At 49.2% G+C, this 19462-nt stretch overlaps 1 protein-coding gene across 2 annotated transcripts in view; it reads right to left on the bottom strand.

Moving 5' to 3' along the window:
* Positions 1 to 19462, bottom strand: part of ZFHX3 (zinc finger homeobox 3) — a 174424-nt gene that overhangs the window by 17260 nt on the left and 137702 nt on the right. For both annotated transcript variants that reach the window (XM_056360423.1, XM_056360422.1), the window contains exons 6-7: positions 8152 to 8285; positions 7744 to 7944 (exon numbers count right to left, since the gene is read on the bottom strand). In XM_056360423.1, coding sequence (XP_056216398.1) covers positions 7744 to 7944; positions 8152 to 8285 — 335 coding nt within the window. The remainder of the gene's footprint in view (positions 1 to 7743; positions 7945 to 8151; positions 8286 to 19462) is intronic.

Below are 19462 nucleotides of genomic sequence, written 5' to 3' on the forward strand. Positions count from 1 at the left end.
TCAAGGACCACAGGGCTCCGATTCAACTGCAGAAGCAAACCTGTGATGAAGCTGAAGGTAAACCAACGTGCAGGACATGAAATCTTCCTTATCTAGACAGATGTCAAATGCAAGCAAACATAGACTAGACCTTGGCTTCACTAAGTGAAGCTAAAGCAGTCCATGAAAAACTGTGTCCGAGTGGCTGCAGACATCTGAACAGCACTGGGGAGGGATGCTGAGCTTCCTGCCTTTACTGGGATGGCCGGTGCATGGAGGTGGGTGCCAGGTCCCACAGATGTTGGCAGGAAAGGCAGATGACACTGATAAATCACCAGGAGGGAAGCTGAGCACACCAAATTCATTCCACCTTCTACTCTAAGCAGGAGTATCTGATGGCTGTGGGTGGTGAGTCTGGAGACGTGAAAGGTCACTGGTTAATTCCCGGTAGCCAGGCTCAGAGGAGGGGAATGAGCAGGGATGCCGAGGAGGGAAGGCAGGAAGGAGCCACCCCTCTCAGCTTTATCAGCAGGGAGAGTGCTTTCCTAGGATCTTTAGGAATTATGAAAAATAAATCATGAGAAATTAAAAAAAACCCCAACAGAGTAGAAAAAGAACAAAATTATCTAACACCTCAGCTGCACATCATTATAGAAAACTGTGGGCTTTTTATACACGTTACAGTAAGGCAGCCATCCCCACTACCACACTCAGTACGACGGATCAGTAATTGTTTTCATACACTTTAATTAGAAAAACTCAGATGGCTATGAATAATAATGGAAAAGAGAGACTTTTGCACTTGAAAGGTTGAAGTCAATCAAGTGTGAATGACGGCAAAAAAGAAAAAAAAAAAGACACCAATTCATCAGGCCTCTGTTGTCTCGCCGCGTCTTTAATCATAATTCCTGATTGGGATTCAAGAAGGCAGTAAGCAGCGGTTCTTTGTCTGCCTTCACCTTCCGTCAATTAACTCTCCCCGAAATATAATCATCAACCTCACATGCTCCTCTGCATCTTAATCTGGGTCTCCAAACCAGTAAGTGCTGCCCTATATGTGTTTAAGTAATTACCTTTATCTACCTGCATCTCCATAGCCACAGTTCTCACCCTACTTCTACCCCTTCCTTCCACAATAAAAAAAGAGAAAAAAAAAAAAAAGGTGGGAAGAAAAAAAAAAAAAAAAAGCCTGTGGTACATTAAATTGCTACAGGCACAAAATCCCAAAATGCAAACAGAAAAAATCTTAGAAAAAAGTGCAGGGAACTAGAAATTCTGGATATGGATGTAGGGCAACTGCAGACAGTCCAGGCAGCCACACAGGGCTGGGCCTGGGAAGCAGAACCTTGAAAATAAGGCTTTTTAAATGGTCGTGCTTCAGCAACTGGACCCGCTTCAGTCCTCCACCTGTTCGGCACTATTCAGGCTTCTCCTGACAGCGCTGCCTGTTTGCTGTGCCATTTTCCAGGGCAGGACTAGCCTATATCTTCGTCCTCACAGACCACCCCCGACCAGATAGCAAAGATGCAAATAGTGAAAATAGGCTGCACGTCTCCAATCATTTCACATTTACACTGAATTCCAGACTGCCCGTTTCAAACTGTCTGTCCCTTCACAGTGCAAACCAGTCCGAGGGCACAGCGTTTCCTGGTACGTGCAGAAAATGCCTCGCACACTGCGGCTGCTTTTAATACAAACAGTGGAAGTACCAAGGGTGCAGGAAGGTTTAGTAGGCCACAGCCACCCAACAGATAAACACGGAGCGGTGCTCTACGACACGGTGGTTTGTACTTTGGATGTATTTAAATGGCATTAACTGTTCCAGTGACAGGGAGGAAAGTGTTTATCTCCAGCACTGCCTGTGTTAAGTGTCTGCAGTTGTAAAAAGCTCTCCACCTCCCTTTCACCTGAGCCTGCAATGCCTGGCATGTAAACCTGGCATCCACCCTCAGTTCTGCTCAACCATCTCCTTGTTTAAATGTCTATTCAACACCAATTCTTTCACAACGGCAACATATCATTCATTGTGAACTGTTATTAAAAAACCAACCCTACAGATTTGTTTGACAAATATGATTTGTCTTCTCCCTTTCCTTCTTCCGTACATACCTGCTTTGCTCTGTCTAACATTAAACTGTATCCCCTTCGCAGCTGCAGCCCTGATCTTCTGGCCCACAAGCCACCAGCAAAGCCACCCAGCTTGGGAACACCACCCCCTGTCACAGCCGACCCGCCTCCACGTGGAGCCCTGGCAGCGCCCGTCCCCTCACTGCTCCTGCATCCAAGGTCTCCTCTAGGTTGCTCTCCCAACATTACTGCACAAAAAGCAAACGGTCTCCTTGACCTGTGCTGCTCTTGATCTTCCTGCCGAAATGAAACCAGGAGGGGAGGAGGGATGGGCAGCTTGCTCCTACCCGCTCTTTCTGACAACCCGGCATTTGGATACCAATACGTGGATCAGGTTCTGTTTACCGGTACTTCAACGACCAGGGTCAGTGGCTCCAAGAAAATCCCTAAAGCTGGGGCAGGCACTCAGGGCACACACTTTGCTCCGACTGCCCCGTCCCCATCCCCATCCTGCTCAGTGGGGCAGGGAACTTGCTTGGGTAAAGAGTGAAGGAAGGGGAAGGTTGGGCCAGAGACTGTGGCAGCCCCTCCTGTGCCCCACTTCGCAGTGTCCTCCCTGTGGTCTGTACTGGAAGGCTGGCTGGAGAACTTCCCTCTACAGTAGACTGCAGAGAAGCCAATTATCTGCCTTAGAAGATGGAAAGTTCTTGGGACAAGCCCCTCCGCTTCCAAGGACCCTCCCTTTTGGATGAAATTCAGATGCCCTTCAGCAGATAAAATTTCTTTATGATGATGAGATTCACTGACACGCATGGGCACCCTGATGTGACAGCCATTTCTATAGACAATGTGGTCCAGTGAGCAACTATTACAAAAACCCCAAGGGCTGACACGCCATGTCTCCTGCCTCCCTGCCCCACGAGCATCTTCGGCAGATGGCACATGCCCTGACACCTACAGACTTGTCACTGGTCTGGAGAACTTGCAGGTCCACTCCTCACCGGTGACAACCTACAGCAGTGACAAGTGTGGCTCCTGCCACTACTGGATCTACCAGATTGTTAAGACTATGAACTGCAGAGCAGCTTATCAACACAGGCCGGAGGCTGAGAGCTGCAACACCCCTCCCACGCGAGCCCTGGCAGTGTGACACAAGCATATTCTTGGCACGTCTGAAAAATTAATCTTGGCTAGTGTGAGCGGCCAGCTCCCCATGCACGCTGGATCTGCCTGCTCTGACTTTCCTCCGGACTGAGTGACCAAATGTGTGGACAGTCTACGCAATTCCCCCCTTTAACACACCAAAATGCTGAAATCATGCGGCTTTTGAAAAGAAAATCTCTAGAAGGGGTCTGAGGAGATACATTACTATCCTTATGTCCACACAACCAGGGGGAAATACACATGCATTGCAAGGTTCCCGAACCAGACAAAGGAGGTAATTTCCATTACAAAGAGAGAGAGAGGGTGCTGGAGTGAAAAGCTTCATTAGACTCAGAGAGGCAAAGCGATGGCAGTATACCAAGGTCACTTCTAATTTAGACCATCTAATTGGCAAACATGGCTCCAAATGGCTATCATCTCACAGGGCTCAGAATTAATGAAGCCCGATTATTTTCATTACCTTCATCCGAGATGGAGAATGAGACACAGAGTGAGAGGGAAAGGGGGGAGTGAGAGGGGGTGAGAAGGAGGGAGAGAGAAAAATTGAATGACAGCAAAAGGGAGAGAGCAATAGGAAAAGACAATGGGAAAGAGGAAAAAAAAATGTAAAGATAGCAAGAGGGAGAAGTGAGGTTGGCAGGGACAGGCAAGAATTACTCTTAGAGCAAGGGAGGAAAGAAAAAGATGGAAAGATGGCTGAAACACTGGGAAGACGCCCTAAACTGAGGAAGAGAAAACTGACAACAGAAATGACAGGAGAGGAATGTGCAGAACGATAAAGCCAGCCCTGGGAGGAGGGAGAGCCCCCAGCTCCTGGAGGCTCTCGGGAAGCCGTCCCTTCTCCCGGCTTGAGCCCATCAGTCTTGTCAATCGACTATGCAGGCGCGCTGCACTTCACCCTCATTAAGGGGCTCTCTGCTGAAGCGGTGCAGGCCCAAGATTAGCAAAGAGGCTGTTATGTGGAAAGATGACGATTAGATCTGTTTAGAGCGGCTGAAATGCCGCACAGAATGAACCTGGGCACGTCCGTTCACCAGCCCCATGGACGGGAAGCTACAGGACACGGTGGGGGATGGTGGGAGCCCTGCTCCTGCCCCACGGGTGCTTCCCCGACCCCGACGCTGTGCAGGGACACGACACACACTCCTTTCCCCACAGCCTGTGGCTGCAGCCCTGCCAGTCCCTGTCCCAGCGCCTGGGCTGGTGGGGAGGACCTGGGTGTCCCATGGGGCAGCCAGCCCGGCTGCTTGTGATATGAAAAGGACGGCGCATGGAACAGCCAGCTCTGAGATGCTGAGCACAAGCAAGCAGCCGTTACTATGGCAACAGACATATTAGACACTGCAGGTTCCTAAAAGGCGTCTGATAAGGTATTATTAACTGGAGCCTCCTCCAAATACCGAGCGCAAAGACACTGTGTCGAAAGGGACCTGGCTCCCATTTACTGGGCTGCAATTCCCTCACCGTGGCACCAAGACCCGATTCATGTGTCAGACTGAGATGGGAATCTTAGCTAGAATGAGCAAAATTAGGAACCTTTGATGCTGCCGCATTATGCACAAGCCATACTGATATCTCAAAATATTTGCCACAATGCAAAAAAGAATCGCCTTCTTGACCCACACGCTCTTGGACTTAAAGCGGGAGAGGCAGCCTTCCTCCCCAGTGTATCTCTGGGTACCAGAGGGAACAGCTGCCCAGGGCCAGTGGCAATGGCAAGGTGGAAGAACCAGAAGGAAGCAACAGGATGAGCTTCATGGCTAAGCCATTCTCCACAGCTCTTAGCAGAAGTCCTGTGCTCCACAGCAGCAGGATGAGGCCCTGCGCCAGCACAGCCAATGTGCTCACCTAAGGGGACTGTCCTCCACAGTGCTGCAGTTGCTTTGGCCACGTCCTCTGTGGTGTGTCCCAAGCTCCTTAACAAGTGGCTTCTGCCAGTCCCCCTGGATCCTGGAGGGACAGGCTCAGGCCAAGAGGATGGACCAGCCCAGCTGCACCTGTCCCGGGCTGCACCTTCTGCCGAGAGCCCAGCTCAGGAGCCAACCATTCCACATCAGCGTAACAGATACCCTTAGCAAACTGGTTATGCTTGCTGGGCCAAGAATGGGGCTCAGCTTCTGCTCACTGCTCCTATAAGGTCAAAATGTCTTCCATCAATTTAGTTAGAAGCTAACAAGATTCGTTCAAGTCCTCGGAAGGTATTTACACACTTAAGCACCATCAATCAAAACGGATGCAGGTCACAGGAGACCAAGGCCTTTGTGACAGGACTGCCCCTCGACCCAGGCACACGAGTGGCCAGCAGAGCAGAGCTATGCCTAGAGCCCACGGGCAGCTTCGCAGGGCTAGGGAGCTGCTGGTGCTCTTTCGCTCTACCTCTCTCTACTTTGTTCTTCAGAGAGTGCTGGGACCTGCTGGCCCTGCTGGATTTTTAATGGGTTTTGCAATGTGGCACCTACTTGGGGTGCACACAGCTCTCACGGCTGGTCGGGAGTGCTTGGTCCTACAGCGGCCAGCGCACACCCTGCAGCCTGCCGGGGCGCGGGACACAGCTTCAGCAACGGCTGAGCCTGACGGCAGAAACATGAGAGGACAGGCAGTTGGTAAAGCACAGCAGGAAGATACAAAGCATAAAGGCATCGGACAAGGACAAAGCATAAAGGAGGACTGGAAGGGTGACAGAAAGAGAAGACTAGAGAACTGTACGAGAAAAGCTGGGTGACTCTGCATGTGCTTGCTCAGACGATGTGTCACAGGAGTATTACATCAAACACAGTATTATTCACCTCCACTGTCAGGAAACAGCAAAGAAAGGAGAAAACAAGCAGAAACAGGGTGTAAGGAAAAAAAAAAAATCACAAAGAGAAAGAACTGACAGGAATCAAAATAAACACTTATTTCATATACTTGATGACAAGTTCTTAAATGCAGACACAACCTTGTCTTGAAGATTATACCAAAGAAGTAACAGTGTAGGAATATGACAACACATCCCATTTGTGAATTTAGAAGGGTTTTTGAAAATGTGCCTTATTAATTTTACCTGTATGTTAAACTGATGCTAGCAAATGGAAAGGCACACTCATGTGAAACCTATGAAAAGGGAATTCATGAAAGAAACATTCTGGGACTCAAAATGTTATTTACTGAAGCAAATGCCTGGGCATTGGAGAGGGGGGTAAGCCTTCATGAGCATTTCTGCACTGTGACAAGTCCCATGGCAGAGGTCCAGCAGCTGCACACATGACTCCACGAGTACAGCAGCAGCAGAGACTCTGGGTCAGCGGCTCTGGGGTAAAGCAAGCCAGAGCACAAACCCAGGTCTGTCTCACAAATGAGAACTTGAACACTGTGCTGTTAATTCGCTACTTCTCACCAAGTACTAGCCCTCGTGTTAGATGAATTTTAATTCCTTGGAGATGGTGCTGGAGAAGGAATCCCACACTAGATGCTAAAACAAGGATGCAGGGCAGAAGAAAAGCCTGGTGCAAACACATTTGTGCTGAACCACAATGTGCCGTCTGAAGTTTCTGCTCCCCATCAGGAGCTGCACAAGCAGCAGCAATCACAGCCCATGCATGGGCACAATGTTGTTTGACAAACAGCTTGAGAAGAGGAGCTGTCACAAGTTTTGAGCTCCACGTGAAGACAGTTAACTTTATCTAGCAAACTTTCACTCTATACTTCAGTGGTTAACTTCCTACTTCAGGTAATTTTAACTGCCTCTGCTTAAATTTTAATTTAAAACCAGGGGTTTCCAAACATTTTAGAAACAGCACTTGAAACTATAGCTCTAGTATTCAACAATCCTGTAAGGTTCCACCTGCCTTGGGTCAACAGCAGCACATCCTTTGCTTGCTCAAGTTACCCTGAAAAAGGGAACTGTTACACAACAAAAGCATTGCAGTTTTGGATGGAGCGACTCCTCACAGAAGCAACAGATCCAACTTACCTCATACAACATAACAATGAGGATCATTAAGTGAATGAAGCACAGAACATGGGCTGCACAATAGGACTGTCTCCCCTCCATGAGACGAGACCGCCAAGGGAAGTTACTCTACTGGTTCTTAAAATTGTATCTTAAGCAGAAACGTGATACCTAATTTCCTGTAATGTTACCTTAATCACCCTGGCTGTCCTTCTGGGGAAGTGCTCATCAACACACAAGCACTTTCCTTCCACCACAGGAGCGGCACAGCACATCAGCTACCGCACCTCCTGGAAGCTTCTGTGCAAAACGCGATCCCATGCAATGACCTCAGTAGTTAAAGGAAATAATATTTATTGCAATCTTTTCACAGGGAAATTACCCAACACCGATGCACTGCCAGTTTCCACAGTGCTCAAGCACGGGCAACATAGTGTCTGCAGTCAAAACATACAGGGGTGGGAAAAACCCAGATGACGGAGCCCTAACAGATGAAGGAGCTGCCCACTGCAGCAAAGTCAGCCCATGCAGGTCAGGCCATCCTTTTACTCCTCATCTTTGCTAGGAAAGCAGCAGACATGCTTGACTACACAGCCCCTTACCGTCATGATGAGTTTCTCGACGCAGTCAGGTGACACACTGTGCAGGTGGGTGAGGTGCAGCTGCAAATGGATCTTGTTGTTCAGCATGTCCTGGCAGAGCGGGCAGCGGAGCATGGGCTGCACTGAGTGCTGGGTCATGGCATGCACCCGCAGCCGGTTCACGTCTGTATTACTGTACTTGCAATATGGACACTGATACATCTGCAAAGCACGACAAATGAATCACGTAATTGTTACAGCTACTGCTTTCCTCTTTCCTTACAGCTACACTGTAATAATTTGATGCCTTCTCCTACCACCAGTTATCACGTTTCATCCTCCTTCTCCTATTTTATTTTTTGCTTTTGGCACATAGGAAACAAATTACCTGCTTGTAGATGCACAAAAAGCTAGATGGTTCTTCCTTACCTGCTCTGACTTTGTCTCCTCTGAAGTTTTTGACCATTTAAAGGAGAGAGGCGACTCAGAGCTGCTGGGAAATGATATTCGTTTAGAGGACGCTGGAGGCTCTGTCAGCTCCTTCTCTGCCTGGCTGGTTGGTGCTGCAACAAAAAGAGATTTGTATCAGGACACCTCCAAAAAGGCTTAAGACAGTATTTCCGTTTAGTCTGCTGCTGTTGCCTGAAACACATACTGAGGACTTGGAGGGGGGTCAGTCTGTGGACTAACTTACATCCTACAAAGTACGCCTGGCCAAAAAATGTTCATTCTTGATTATGTTCCGTAGCAAGGGAGCTGTGTCATTTATAGTTAGAAGAGAAATCTCAGCTACTTCTGTGGGCTGCTTGCAACCTGTCAGGTGCAGGAAAGTCTTGTCCTGTGTTTACATCGGACACACAAATGCCTGGCCAGATGTGAAGGCCAATGTGTCACCTCCACGAGCAGTTGGATTGACCCAACAAAGCAGAACTGATACTCCTAGCTCACCTAGGATGTTCTGCATATGAACACTCTAGGATGTGTTTGCCTTGGAGATGGCTGGAAGCTGTGTCTGTCACCCAAGTGACTCACACTCTGCGCTGGAAGCAGCGGCAGCGGCACACAGCCAGGACAGCACCGGCCAGCTCGGCCTGCGTGCCTCGGGGACAAGCGTACATCTAGGGGTGCTTCCTAGCAAGCAGCCCCACCAAAACCACGATGGCAGAGACCCAGCCTACCGCCAGTGCTGGGGTGGGACTCTGACATCCTCACACCGTAACAAGCTGAGGAAAGGCGATTTTATTCCAGCAGAACAGAAAAAGGCAAATGAGCCCAGAAGTCAACAGCGAAACACTCTGCAAGTTGTGGCACTCGAAGCACATGCCTGACCTTTACCTCCTCCCCCCGAACCCTGGCAGCCTGCAGTACATAAATTTGTGGGACATCTATTATTTAAAAACTGTAAGGACAAGTATATTATACACAGCCCCTGTCTCCTCCTCCCCGAACACACATTCATAACAGTACTTTAATCTGTCTCGAATCGACTTCAAACCCATTTCGCCCTTAATGGGAGTTATTCATTTTCACTTGAAAGGTAATATATGACAGCTGGATATTTAATATGATGGATCGGCTGCCGATTAACAAGGCACTGTAGCATTCTGAGACCGGTTCCCCCATACTCTTCCCCTTGTCTCTTATTCTCTTTGTGGACCCACTGGTATCCATTCCTTGTTTCAGAAGATGCTGTCGGAGTAAGATCCAGGCAAACTGCTTCCTTTTCAAAGGTCTGTCTGTTCATTGCCATGAGCTGTGTTCCAAAAGGCACCACATCACGTTAAGAAATAGAATCCCCATTTCTAACTGCCCTCCCTGCCAGACCCCATCTCTACGTGTTCAGTTAAATAGAAGCAAAGTAACTTCCAGGAGAGGGAAAACACGTATTGCAAATAGATAACAACACTGCCAGAGGGAGGCAGGGACTGGAGGAGCTCTGGTACTCCTCAGTTTCTCCTGGTAGAGAGGTGATTTCCTTCCCCACAGCACGCCCGGTATTTCAACCCTGGCTGGCTACACATCCTCCACGCATAGATGTGAAGTTCTGGCTGTATCTGAAACCAAAACCACAGGACCCCGCCACGCTGCCAACTCCATGAGAACATCCAAACCTAGAGCTTCTTTGTAGAACAAGTCTGCAGGGTCAGTGCCGACTTACGGACACCAATGCAGAACCTGCCCTGCCCCTGCACACAACGATGGGCAGCTTCTCAGGTCAGGCTGCTCACTTGAACCCAAGACCCTCCCTGGGGCTCAGAATTGGAAAGTCATTAGAGGTCTACAGCACCAAAGCTGGACTTCCTTACTTCCTACTAATAAAACGTGCATGGAGCACAAGAAACATGGCACTACCCTGGACCCACCTGCGCGGCTCCTCTGCCGAGGAGAGCAGTCCCTCCCGGTGGGTTTGGGGAGGCAGAGACCACCACTGAGAGCCAGCACTGTGGCAGGCAGAGGACAACCCTGCCTTAAAATGCCCTGCCCAAGCCTTGTGTGATGTGAGTGGCCCTGATATGAAGGCTAATTGCTGTTGACGTTGTCCGCTTCTCAGTGTGACCTTGGACACTGAAGTGTCAGCCCCAATCAGGCAGTCAGGCGTCAGGACCGGTGTCCAGAGACCTCAGGTCTGCCAGTGTGGTCACGCAGCAACGCGAGCTCTGCTCCAGCCCTGCACCAGGCTGGGCTGACACCACCAGCCATGACTTCAGGTCCCCTTAGACTTCTCTGCCCTGGATGTCAATTGTGTCTCCTGCATGGTCCAGACAGGGTCTCACTGGGCTCTGTACCTGTCATCTGCCACTTTAAACCTTTGGGTGTCATCTGCTCCACAAAACTACTGACAAGCGCTGCAGCGAGCCATGCTGGCACTGCCAGCCCTGGGAGAGGGGCAGGGGACGTGAGGGAGGAAAGGGATGGCTGGAGAAACCTCTGCTCATATGTATAGGTCACCTTTCCAAAGAAAGGATGACAACACTTTCACCTTTGGCAACAGTGTGAGAACCACAAAAACCCTACAAACCCTATTAATAAACCCAGGCAAGCTTCTACAGCACGAGCTCTGGACACTTACAAAGCACCGGTGTGTCCCCACCGGCAGCAGGATCTGCACAGGTATAGCGAGGCATGAAGAGCTCAGGGAGCCCCTGGTCCTCACCCTCCGCCACCAGCTTCACTCTGCATTGCTTTGAGCAGCTCCCCGGTGTGGTGGTTTTGGAGGCGGTGACTGAATTCAGCAACCCAACTGTCAACTACCCTGCAGCTGCTGAACGCTAGCTGTAACCTCTGGAGTCACGGCAGGGTATTTTCTTATTTCCTTTCTACTGGGAAGCAGCCTGCTTAGAATCAGGCAAAAGTAAAAGATAATTAAAATTTACTTTTACTTACCATCTCTGAAGTGCCCAGTTTTACTAAATGCACTTGATGTAACCCATAACTTTAATCCTTCAAAACCAAAATTATTAACGAATGTCCAGATACCTGGAAGAACTGGTCTGTTGCAGAGTTCTGAAAAACGCATATGGAATATTTGTTCCAAGTATTATTTTTTTGGGATGACAGCTCCACGGGGAATTTTAACACTGAGACTGAAGTTTATTGTTGATAAACAGCCGAACACACAAAGCGACACATTCAGTCCACATCACAGATCAGAGGAATTAAGAACTCTTTTCTGCCTGGAGAAATGAGGACACGCAGCTCGGTGCCTGCCTGCAGAACCCTCCAGCAGCTGTGCAGGACCTCTGTGTCTGCACAGAGTGGATGGGACAAAATGTCCTCGGCTGAAAATGCCAAAAGGGCCTCAGCCCCACATGGCAGCTCAGCACCAGAGAAGGTGAGGCACAGTGCCGGTGCCCTGACCACATCTAACACCACACCGACTGGTCCAGGCCTTGCAGGAAGGAAAAAGGAATCTAGCTCTAAAGTACGGTGTACAACTATGTATTAGTTAGCGTTTTTATTATTCTGACTCTTGAAATGGATTTAGTTCAGATGTGCCTTTCTCAACAAGCGCAGCCGACAGCCGGGTGCAACAGGATGGGCACTGCTGCAGGCACGCTGGCCCACCACAGCCCTGGAGACATACTTGTCTTCTCACTCTTCCTCAGCAGCTTCTGCTTTTCAGAGGAGGAGGAATCCTCCCAGGTGTCATTTCAGAGGTGGGATGGGACACTTCGTTGGAAGTGGGGATTCATTCCTTTGCTAGTTCCAGAGGCAAAACTGGCAAGGGTCCCCAAAGCTGCCTGCTCTCCGTCCTGGTGGGAAGGGAGTCGCCACCCCACCTCCCAACCATCAGATTCTTTTAGCTAAAGCACCACTGACAGCCCCTTCATCTAAACTTCCATCTCCCAACCCAGCAACATAATGGAAAAGCCAATTAAATGATTATTAATTCATGCTGCTTTCCGTAAGCCAGAGGTTCTCATCTCCCTGCATTCCGTAAACCAGCTTGCCACTTGCCCTAGAAATTTACAGTGGGGTTTCTGCTACCTCCATCGATTTAGAAAACAACACCCTCCCTGCCCCCAGCCTACTGAAGAAACTCCATTCCTACCCACTTCTGCAGCCGGCCTGGGAAAAAGTTTTCTCAGGACCATGGAACGGTGTTTTCACTGCCCGATGGAAAACAAAATTCCATATTTGGTGGCGCCTCCCTCCACAAACATCCCTGGACGTTTTCTTGGAGCAATTACTCAGCATCACGAGCCCTTGGACCAGATGGACCTGCCTGCACAGCCCTGCGGCTGGACATGCCGTCACCTCTGCACGGGGCTCGCAGAGGAGCATCCTTAAAGCAGCTGCAATTTCCCCCCCGAAACAGAGACCGGAGTGGACTGTGTTGTCTGTTTTCATGCTCCTGCAGCCTTCCCTGCGGGCGAGGGGCAAGGCCAGCCCTGCAGCCCAGACCTACCCGTGCCATTCCATTAGCAGCAGCTCGGAGCACAGAGTAAGGGCGCACAAAGTTTCACTCTCAGCCTCTCTGGCAGACAGTCGCTATCCCACAGAAACACGCAATTTGTATTAATTCAGGAAGAACACCTCCGAGCAGGTAACCCCACCGAGAGACTGCAGTGACACAAAAAGCGGCCAGAGCCCTGCTGGCCCCCATGCCCAGGCACCAGGCATGCAGCACCGCCGCCGCGCCGCCCGGTTGTTACCTCCTGTCTTAATAATACATGGTTGAATGTTTCTTTCTGAAACACTGTCTGTTTACGTTCCTTATTCCCTGAAGGTACCACTCGTTCTAATAAGATGTTGTAGCCATACTAACAGGCCTGTATATTGCCTGTTGCTCTACAGTATTTTTTCAACTCCGTATTTGATAAATAACATGATCGCATGATAGACAGAAGTAAATACACAGAGATTTGCAAGCACACTTTTGTACCCAGACCTTTACTGCTGCCTTTCAGAAATGTGGTCCCGAAAATGGTCAAATAGTGTTTTTCTAATGCTGTGTCATACCTTGCAGCCTGCAGTGAGTATGAACAACCGAATTACTATTAAATATTCATATTACAGTACCCAGAAGCCCCAGCTGCCACACTTGGTACAAACACAGAGCACCCAGAAAACATCGCAGTGAGACACCAAGCAGCACACGGGGCACGTGGAGGCAGTGCTTTGCTTGCCATCATGAGCACCGCAGATGCACCCTGTGGCCCTGCAGATAAACCCCTTTTCTGCCAACTGCCGCGGGCGGCCCTGGGACCCACCTGCAGCCCCACTGCCTAGAGAACCAAGAGCAGGCTAGGTGAGAAATACTGCAGCGATGGCACTAAGTTACGGATCAATCCCAAAGGTTATGAGAATCCTGACTCTGACCCGGGCAGCAGGAGAGTCACAGAGCAACACGGGTGCAGGCAGCCCTGCCGTGCTGGCGTGAGGGTCCAGGAGCTCGCAGACGTGGACGTGGCAGTGGCCACAGCAGAAGCTGACCTTGACACACAAGTAGCAAAATGCTCCAGGAAGCACCTGAAAGGAAAGGCCTGGACCAAAGCTGGGAAGCCTCCCTGCTCCCAGCTTGACAGCTGCTCAAGAGATTCGTGTGGAGCAGAAGACAGGGTATGCAGCAAATCATCCTGTCTTGTGCCCAGCATGACCCCACCTTTGCAAAGTCATACTGCACTGTTTCTTCCAGAAATGGTGTCTAAGATGGTATTTTGAAAACCATAGGAAATCTTGGGTTTTCTTGAACTACAATGTGGCTGAAAGCAAGCAAGCAATAATCTTTTATATTTACCTATTTCATATGGTTCTTGAGCCAGCTATCAACCTGTGTTACTGTTACTGTCCAATTCAACCGATTAAATGTTCCGGCTAACCTACTAAGAGAGTCCATATCAACTAATTTATTAAATCAACATGTTGAGCTTGGGAGATGGTCTAAGAAACACCAATTCTGGTAACTCCTTAAAACCAGCAAGGGATCACCACCCCTGCTGGGCAGCTCACAGCCACAGGGTGAGCAGAAACTGCCAGTGAGAGAAGAGTGAACGTGGAGAGTAGAGGTGGCGGAGGTATCGGCAGTGACCCACTCACTGAAGAACCTGCTCAAAAAGTATCTGAGAGCAGCAAAGTAGCTGTTGGGTGGCTCCGCTGCAGCATGGCAATCCAACCGGCAGCAGCACTGCAATGGCCCCACCGCGCTCCCCAACGCCCTAGAAAGCAGGGACTGCTGCACCCATGGCTTTTAGTGTTGTCACTGCTGGGAAGGGAGCAACTGGCTTTCACTGCGGTGAGCACAACACGCACGTGCTTTCGAGATCAGCAGCCGGCAAAGGTGGCCAGTGGCAAGCCATGCAGGCAGGGAAGGCCAGCGCCGCTCCGGGGGTGCGCGGGACCATCTTTCCCTGTGAGGAGTCAACAGTTCTTCCATTTGGGCCAGACTGGTAATTTTGCTGCTTTTTATTTTGTAAGTAGCCATACTTCGCTAGGTATAAACAGACAAAGAAAGTTCAAAGAGAGTCATAAAAATGATCAGGCTGGCCGCAAGGAAGAATCAAGGACGCAGGGTGGGTGGGTGGCTGGGCTTTGCAGCCCCGCTGGAGCGGAGGGGCCCGGGGATGCTCAGAGCAGCACCTGCGGCCGGCTGGCTCCAACCAGCAGCCAGAGCCCCAGGAAGATCCCAGGGGCTGCCCTGGGGATGGGCCGACGGGCCTTTGGGGTCCCCACAGAGCCACCGCTGGGCCACTGCCTCCCCTTTGCCCCACGCAGGGCAGGAACCCAGCACTTGTGGGTGCTGCCAGGGGCCGGGCACGCTCTGAGCCTGGCTGTTTTCCTGGTGCCCAGGAGCCTTTTGTACTTCACAAATCCTCAGGAAAAAAGCACAGTTACAGCCAGGCTTCCCATGCCCTCTCCTAGGTCTCCTTCACACAGAAGGCAGGGCTGAGAGCTGCTCCATCGCCCCCCTCGCCCCCTTCCTCCCAGCCCACCCTCACTCTTGTCTTTACTCTGGTCCACAGAATATCCCAGCCATTAAGTGCTCAACAAACGCCATATATTAAAAACAAAACAAAAAAAAAAAAGCAGCAGCGGGGGGAAGGGCAGTAATAGATTTCCGTCAGGATGTGCCTGACCTGTTTTTTTCAATTTCAGTAATTAGAAAGGCAGTAGGCCTGTAGGAATTATTCATAAACTGCAGGAGCTGTGCAGTATACATTTATGTTAAACATGTCAAATCCGATTGAAATCATGCCTGCCAGCACCATACTCCATAAACACACTTTTCTGCAACAATTTCCCAGCTCTCGGCAGCCCATTAATACCTCCTTTAATAGCAATCTACCACGGATTCGAATCAGGGACGCTCCATTGCACTAATTGCTCTGTTAGGTGAGCATCATAGATAAAAAAAAAAAATCATTAAAAAAAATAAAAGCCCTTCAGGCTAGTCCTCTAGAAATATTTCATTTCAATCTATATTTTAAGTATACTTTGTTTCTTGGTTTTGTGGAAAAAAAATGCTGATATTCTACATCTATACAACTGACAGTGCATTAAGAAAGTCTCTTTCATAGCTGGGTCACTGCAGATGAAGTGCTTCTCTCTAGTCAGAAAATACATATAAGCTCCACCCCAAATCTCAGAAGTCTCATACTGATCTACCCTGGTCTGATTCAGGCTTTTGCTGGAAACCAATGTGTTGAATACTAATGATTTACGTCCTGCCTTAAAAATGGAGTCGGGAATAGCCACGATTCCTTCCCTCCTTGAATGTTTGCTTGTGGTAAATCTCACATTAGTCATGATGAGATAATTTCTAATGCTCAGCCATCAGGCAAGGAACATCACCCTTCTCTGGCACAGGGATGGACAGCTCTGGGAGCAGAAAGAGGAAAGCAGGCAGGGCAGAGGCAGCTCCGGCACATGGGAGCTGCTTAATCCCACTGCTGGAGAGAGGAAAAAGAGAAAGCAAACAGGCCCTGTCTAGAAGCAGGGAACAGCAGCCCTTTTATGTGAGCCCTAAAATACTGAGGGGAAAGAAGAGTGAAGCACTGCTGCTTGCTAGGAGTTGAGGGCAACAGTGGCAGCATGAGCACTGCTGAGAGCAGACAGCATTGCCGCTTCACAGAGATCTTTCAGGAGTCACAAAGATGTTCATGAATGAAAATCACGGTGAAATGAATCCTTATTCAGGATGGAGTTTTCCGCATCTATATTTTAAAGGAAAGCATTACCTAAAAAAAAATTGAAGTGTTTCTGCTTAAGATTACACTGTTTTAAAATAAATAAAACCCCAGACTGATATATTTATTTTGTAGCTGAGACATTCTGAAAAATTTACAACAAGAGCACAGAAGTTTTTCCTCTCAGCGCTAACATCGACACCGGAGCAGCCTGCCACACGTGGACGTACACACTGCAGAGCAGTCAAACAACCCTGGCTCATCACTCTCATGTCTGCACAGAAGGGGTTTGGGAAGCACATGCCACGCCTCCTCAGAGACCTCACAAGTCTTTAAGAAAGTGGAAGAAAGAGTCACCCAGGGCGCAGTTCAGAAACCGAGGGACAAAAAGTGAGTAAAGTGCTGAGGAATGTCAAATTGCAGCACGATGAACAGAAAACAGATCTACCAAGCTCCACTTCAGCACACGATGTATTGGCTTGGAGCCTGCGCTTCCTTCTCGTCTGTCTCCACAGAACTGCATGGCTCAGAGGCACCTCCAAGGTCACCTGGTCCATCCCAAGCAGGATAAACTGTGCCTACTTCATTCCCACCAGCAGCTCATGCAGTCTTCTTGAAAGACCTCTGAGGAACCTTCCCAGAAAATCTACTCCAGTGCTTCACAAGCTGTACCAGGAGAATTTTTCTTTAAAAAGTATTACCTAACCTCAATCTTTCTCGCTTCAATTTAAGCCATTGCTTGTTGTTATCTATATCCTGAACATGAGGAACTAATAATTTTCTTCCTTTCAGAAGCATCTTATGTACAAGAAGACTTATCTTGTCCTCCCCTTTGGTCTTCTCTTTTTGGGTCAAATAAGCCCTTTCATTCCATTTTTTCCTTGCAGCTGCATCTATGCAGACTGTGCCCTGTTCTGGGTCATTCTTGCTGTTTGGGCTTTCTGATTTTGCTCAACTTTCTTGATACTCCAAGCTCAGAAATAGAGAGTGTTCCAGTGCCGAAGAAATACACCCATTCCACAATATTTTCACCTACACCATAATGCTTGAGCTTCATTTTCAGACTGTCCTGAAAAGCAGCATCAAAAGCCTTCCTAAGGAGAAGATACGAGATACTGACTGCAAACAGGACCTTCCTCACACAGAAGGAAACTGGGTCGTGCTGACATGATTTATTCTTGACAAATCTGTGTCGACTGTTACTCATCTCATTATCTTCCCATCAGTACTTACAAACAGTTGTTTGGTCAATTCCCAGGAAAATCTGGGGCAAACAGAGCTGCCAGGTGTGTGGTTCCCCAGCTACTCTATTAACCAAAGATAAGCGCCACGTCTGTCCCCACACAGTACCTCCCCTGTTCTCTGTAAATTCACAAGAGAGAACACCTGACAGGTCTGAGGGTGCCTTCAGTCACTTTCTCAAAATGCCCAGGTGTGAAGCAGCAGGTCACTCGTGTGACAACACGTAGCTTAACCAGTGCTCTGCCGCCTGTCCCTTCACCGCTGGAGGATGAGCTCTCCCCACAGCGCTGCTGACACAGGCTGCTCTGGTCCCTCGTGTGGTCAGCCTGTTTAGTGAGGATGAATGCAGAGGGCTTTACGCTCTTCAGCCTTCTGGATGTCGTGGTTGATAGCCTTCCCACTCTGCTGAGCTGCAGACTGGCTCTTTTCTTGCAGTCTCCTCTTAGAGCAAGCGAGTCCTTCCTTGATACTGCCAGTTTCCCTCCCTGGTTACACTCAACTAGTACCATGGCATTTGGATATTCCTGCACATGTGGACACTGCTCTTCTGTGGCCATCATGAATAACCTGACCTAGTTTCCATTCCTTTCCATGTCTGAGGTCCAGAAGGACATGGCAACACAGCCACGTTCCTCAAGGGAGCTCGAAAGCAGGAACAGTGCAAGACCATGATGGCACTTGCCTTGCGTATCCACTGTACATAAACTGTGGAAAACATTTTTGAAGCTCAGGGTGATATTGTTGCATGTTTGAAAGCAGGACTTGAACTCAACAAGAGCACACGCATACATGTTGCTGAGGCTGTACTCTTTAGCCTTGCAACAGCTCTAGACAAGGCCTGTCCAGAGCTCTGTGGGCGTACACACGTTGCCTGTGTATTCCTTTGCGTGTTTTCCTTTGAAGACCTGATGAAGCTGTCTGGTTCTTATCTGCTGTTTGACTGACAAACACCAAAAATGGGTTAGGAATTTCACAGGCAGGATGAAGGCATAAAACCATCTGCATTTAGAGCTTCTAGATAGTGAAGGGCTTAAAAAGTAGGGTTTTCATTTTTCCTTACATGTTTTAACACATAAAAATAATCTTTTCACGTAGATCAGCTTTTGTAAGTGCTTCAGGTTTGGGCAAAGGGCCCTACTTACCCTTTAGAAGATTTAATATATATCCATCACCAACATCTTTCTGTGACACTTCACAAAGTGTGCTTTTGCTTGGGATCACACAATCCCACACAACAAGAAACTAAAAATCACTTACAGCCAAACAAAATCTGCATCTCTGGGTAGAAGAATGGGTATGAGTTGCAATTTGAGTTAAGATGGACCACAAATATCACAATACACCCGTATCAGTTAGTTGCAACGGCTCACCTCTCACCGTGTCTGTTACAGGGCACAGGTTCTCCCACTTGTCTCAGCTACGTTGGGCACCCATTGTTGTAGCTGGGCCCAACTCAGTCAGCCTCACACGGGGCACCCACTGTTGCAGCACAAGCTATCAGGCTGCAACAAGGCTTTTACTGTTGGTCAGATTCTCCTGTCCATGCTGTTTGTCCTTCCTCCAGAGGCGAGGCCAGGCCAGGCCAGGCCAGGCCAGGCCAGGCACTCTTCACCCCGCCCCCGCCGCCGCCCTGCCCCCCCCCCCCCCCCATCTGACCACCCATCCCCCACCCCTCAGTGCCATTTAACCACTTAGCTGGAACGAGCTACACCTGCACATCATCCATGTCAATCAACCCACTGCCCTCGAGGCAAGGCCACAGCTGCATGTTATCAATGCTGATCAACCCTCCGCCTTCACTCCTCTACAGGTATGTGATGGGGAGCAATATACAGAGCAACCTCAGTGAGTGCAGTTGAGACCCAGAACAG

The sequence above is a fragment of the Falco biarmicus genome, chromosome 15, assembly GCF_023638135.1.
Source record: "Falco biarmicus isolate bFalBia1 chromosome 15, bFalBia1.pri, whole genome shotgun sequence".
NCBI classification, from domain to species: domain Eukaryota; kingdom Metazoa; phylum Chordata; class Aves; order Falconiformes; family Falconidae; genus Falco; species Falco biarmicus.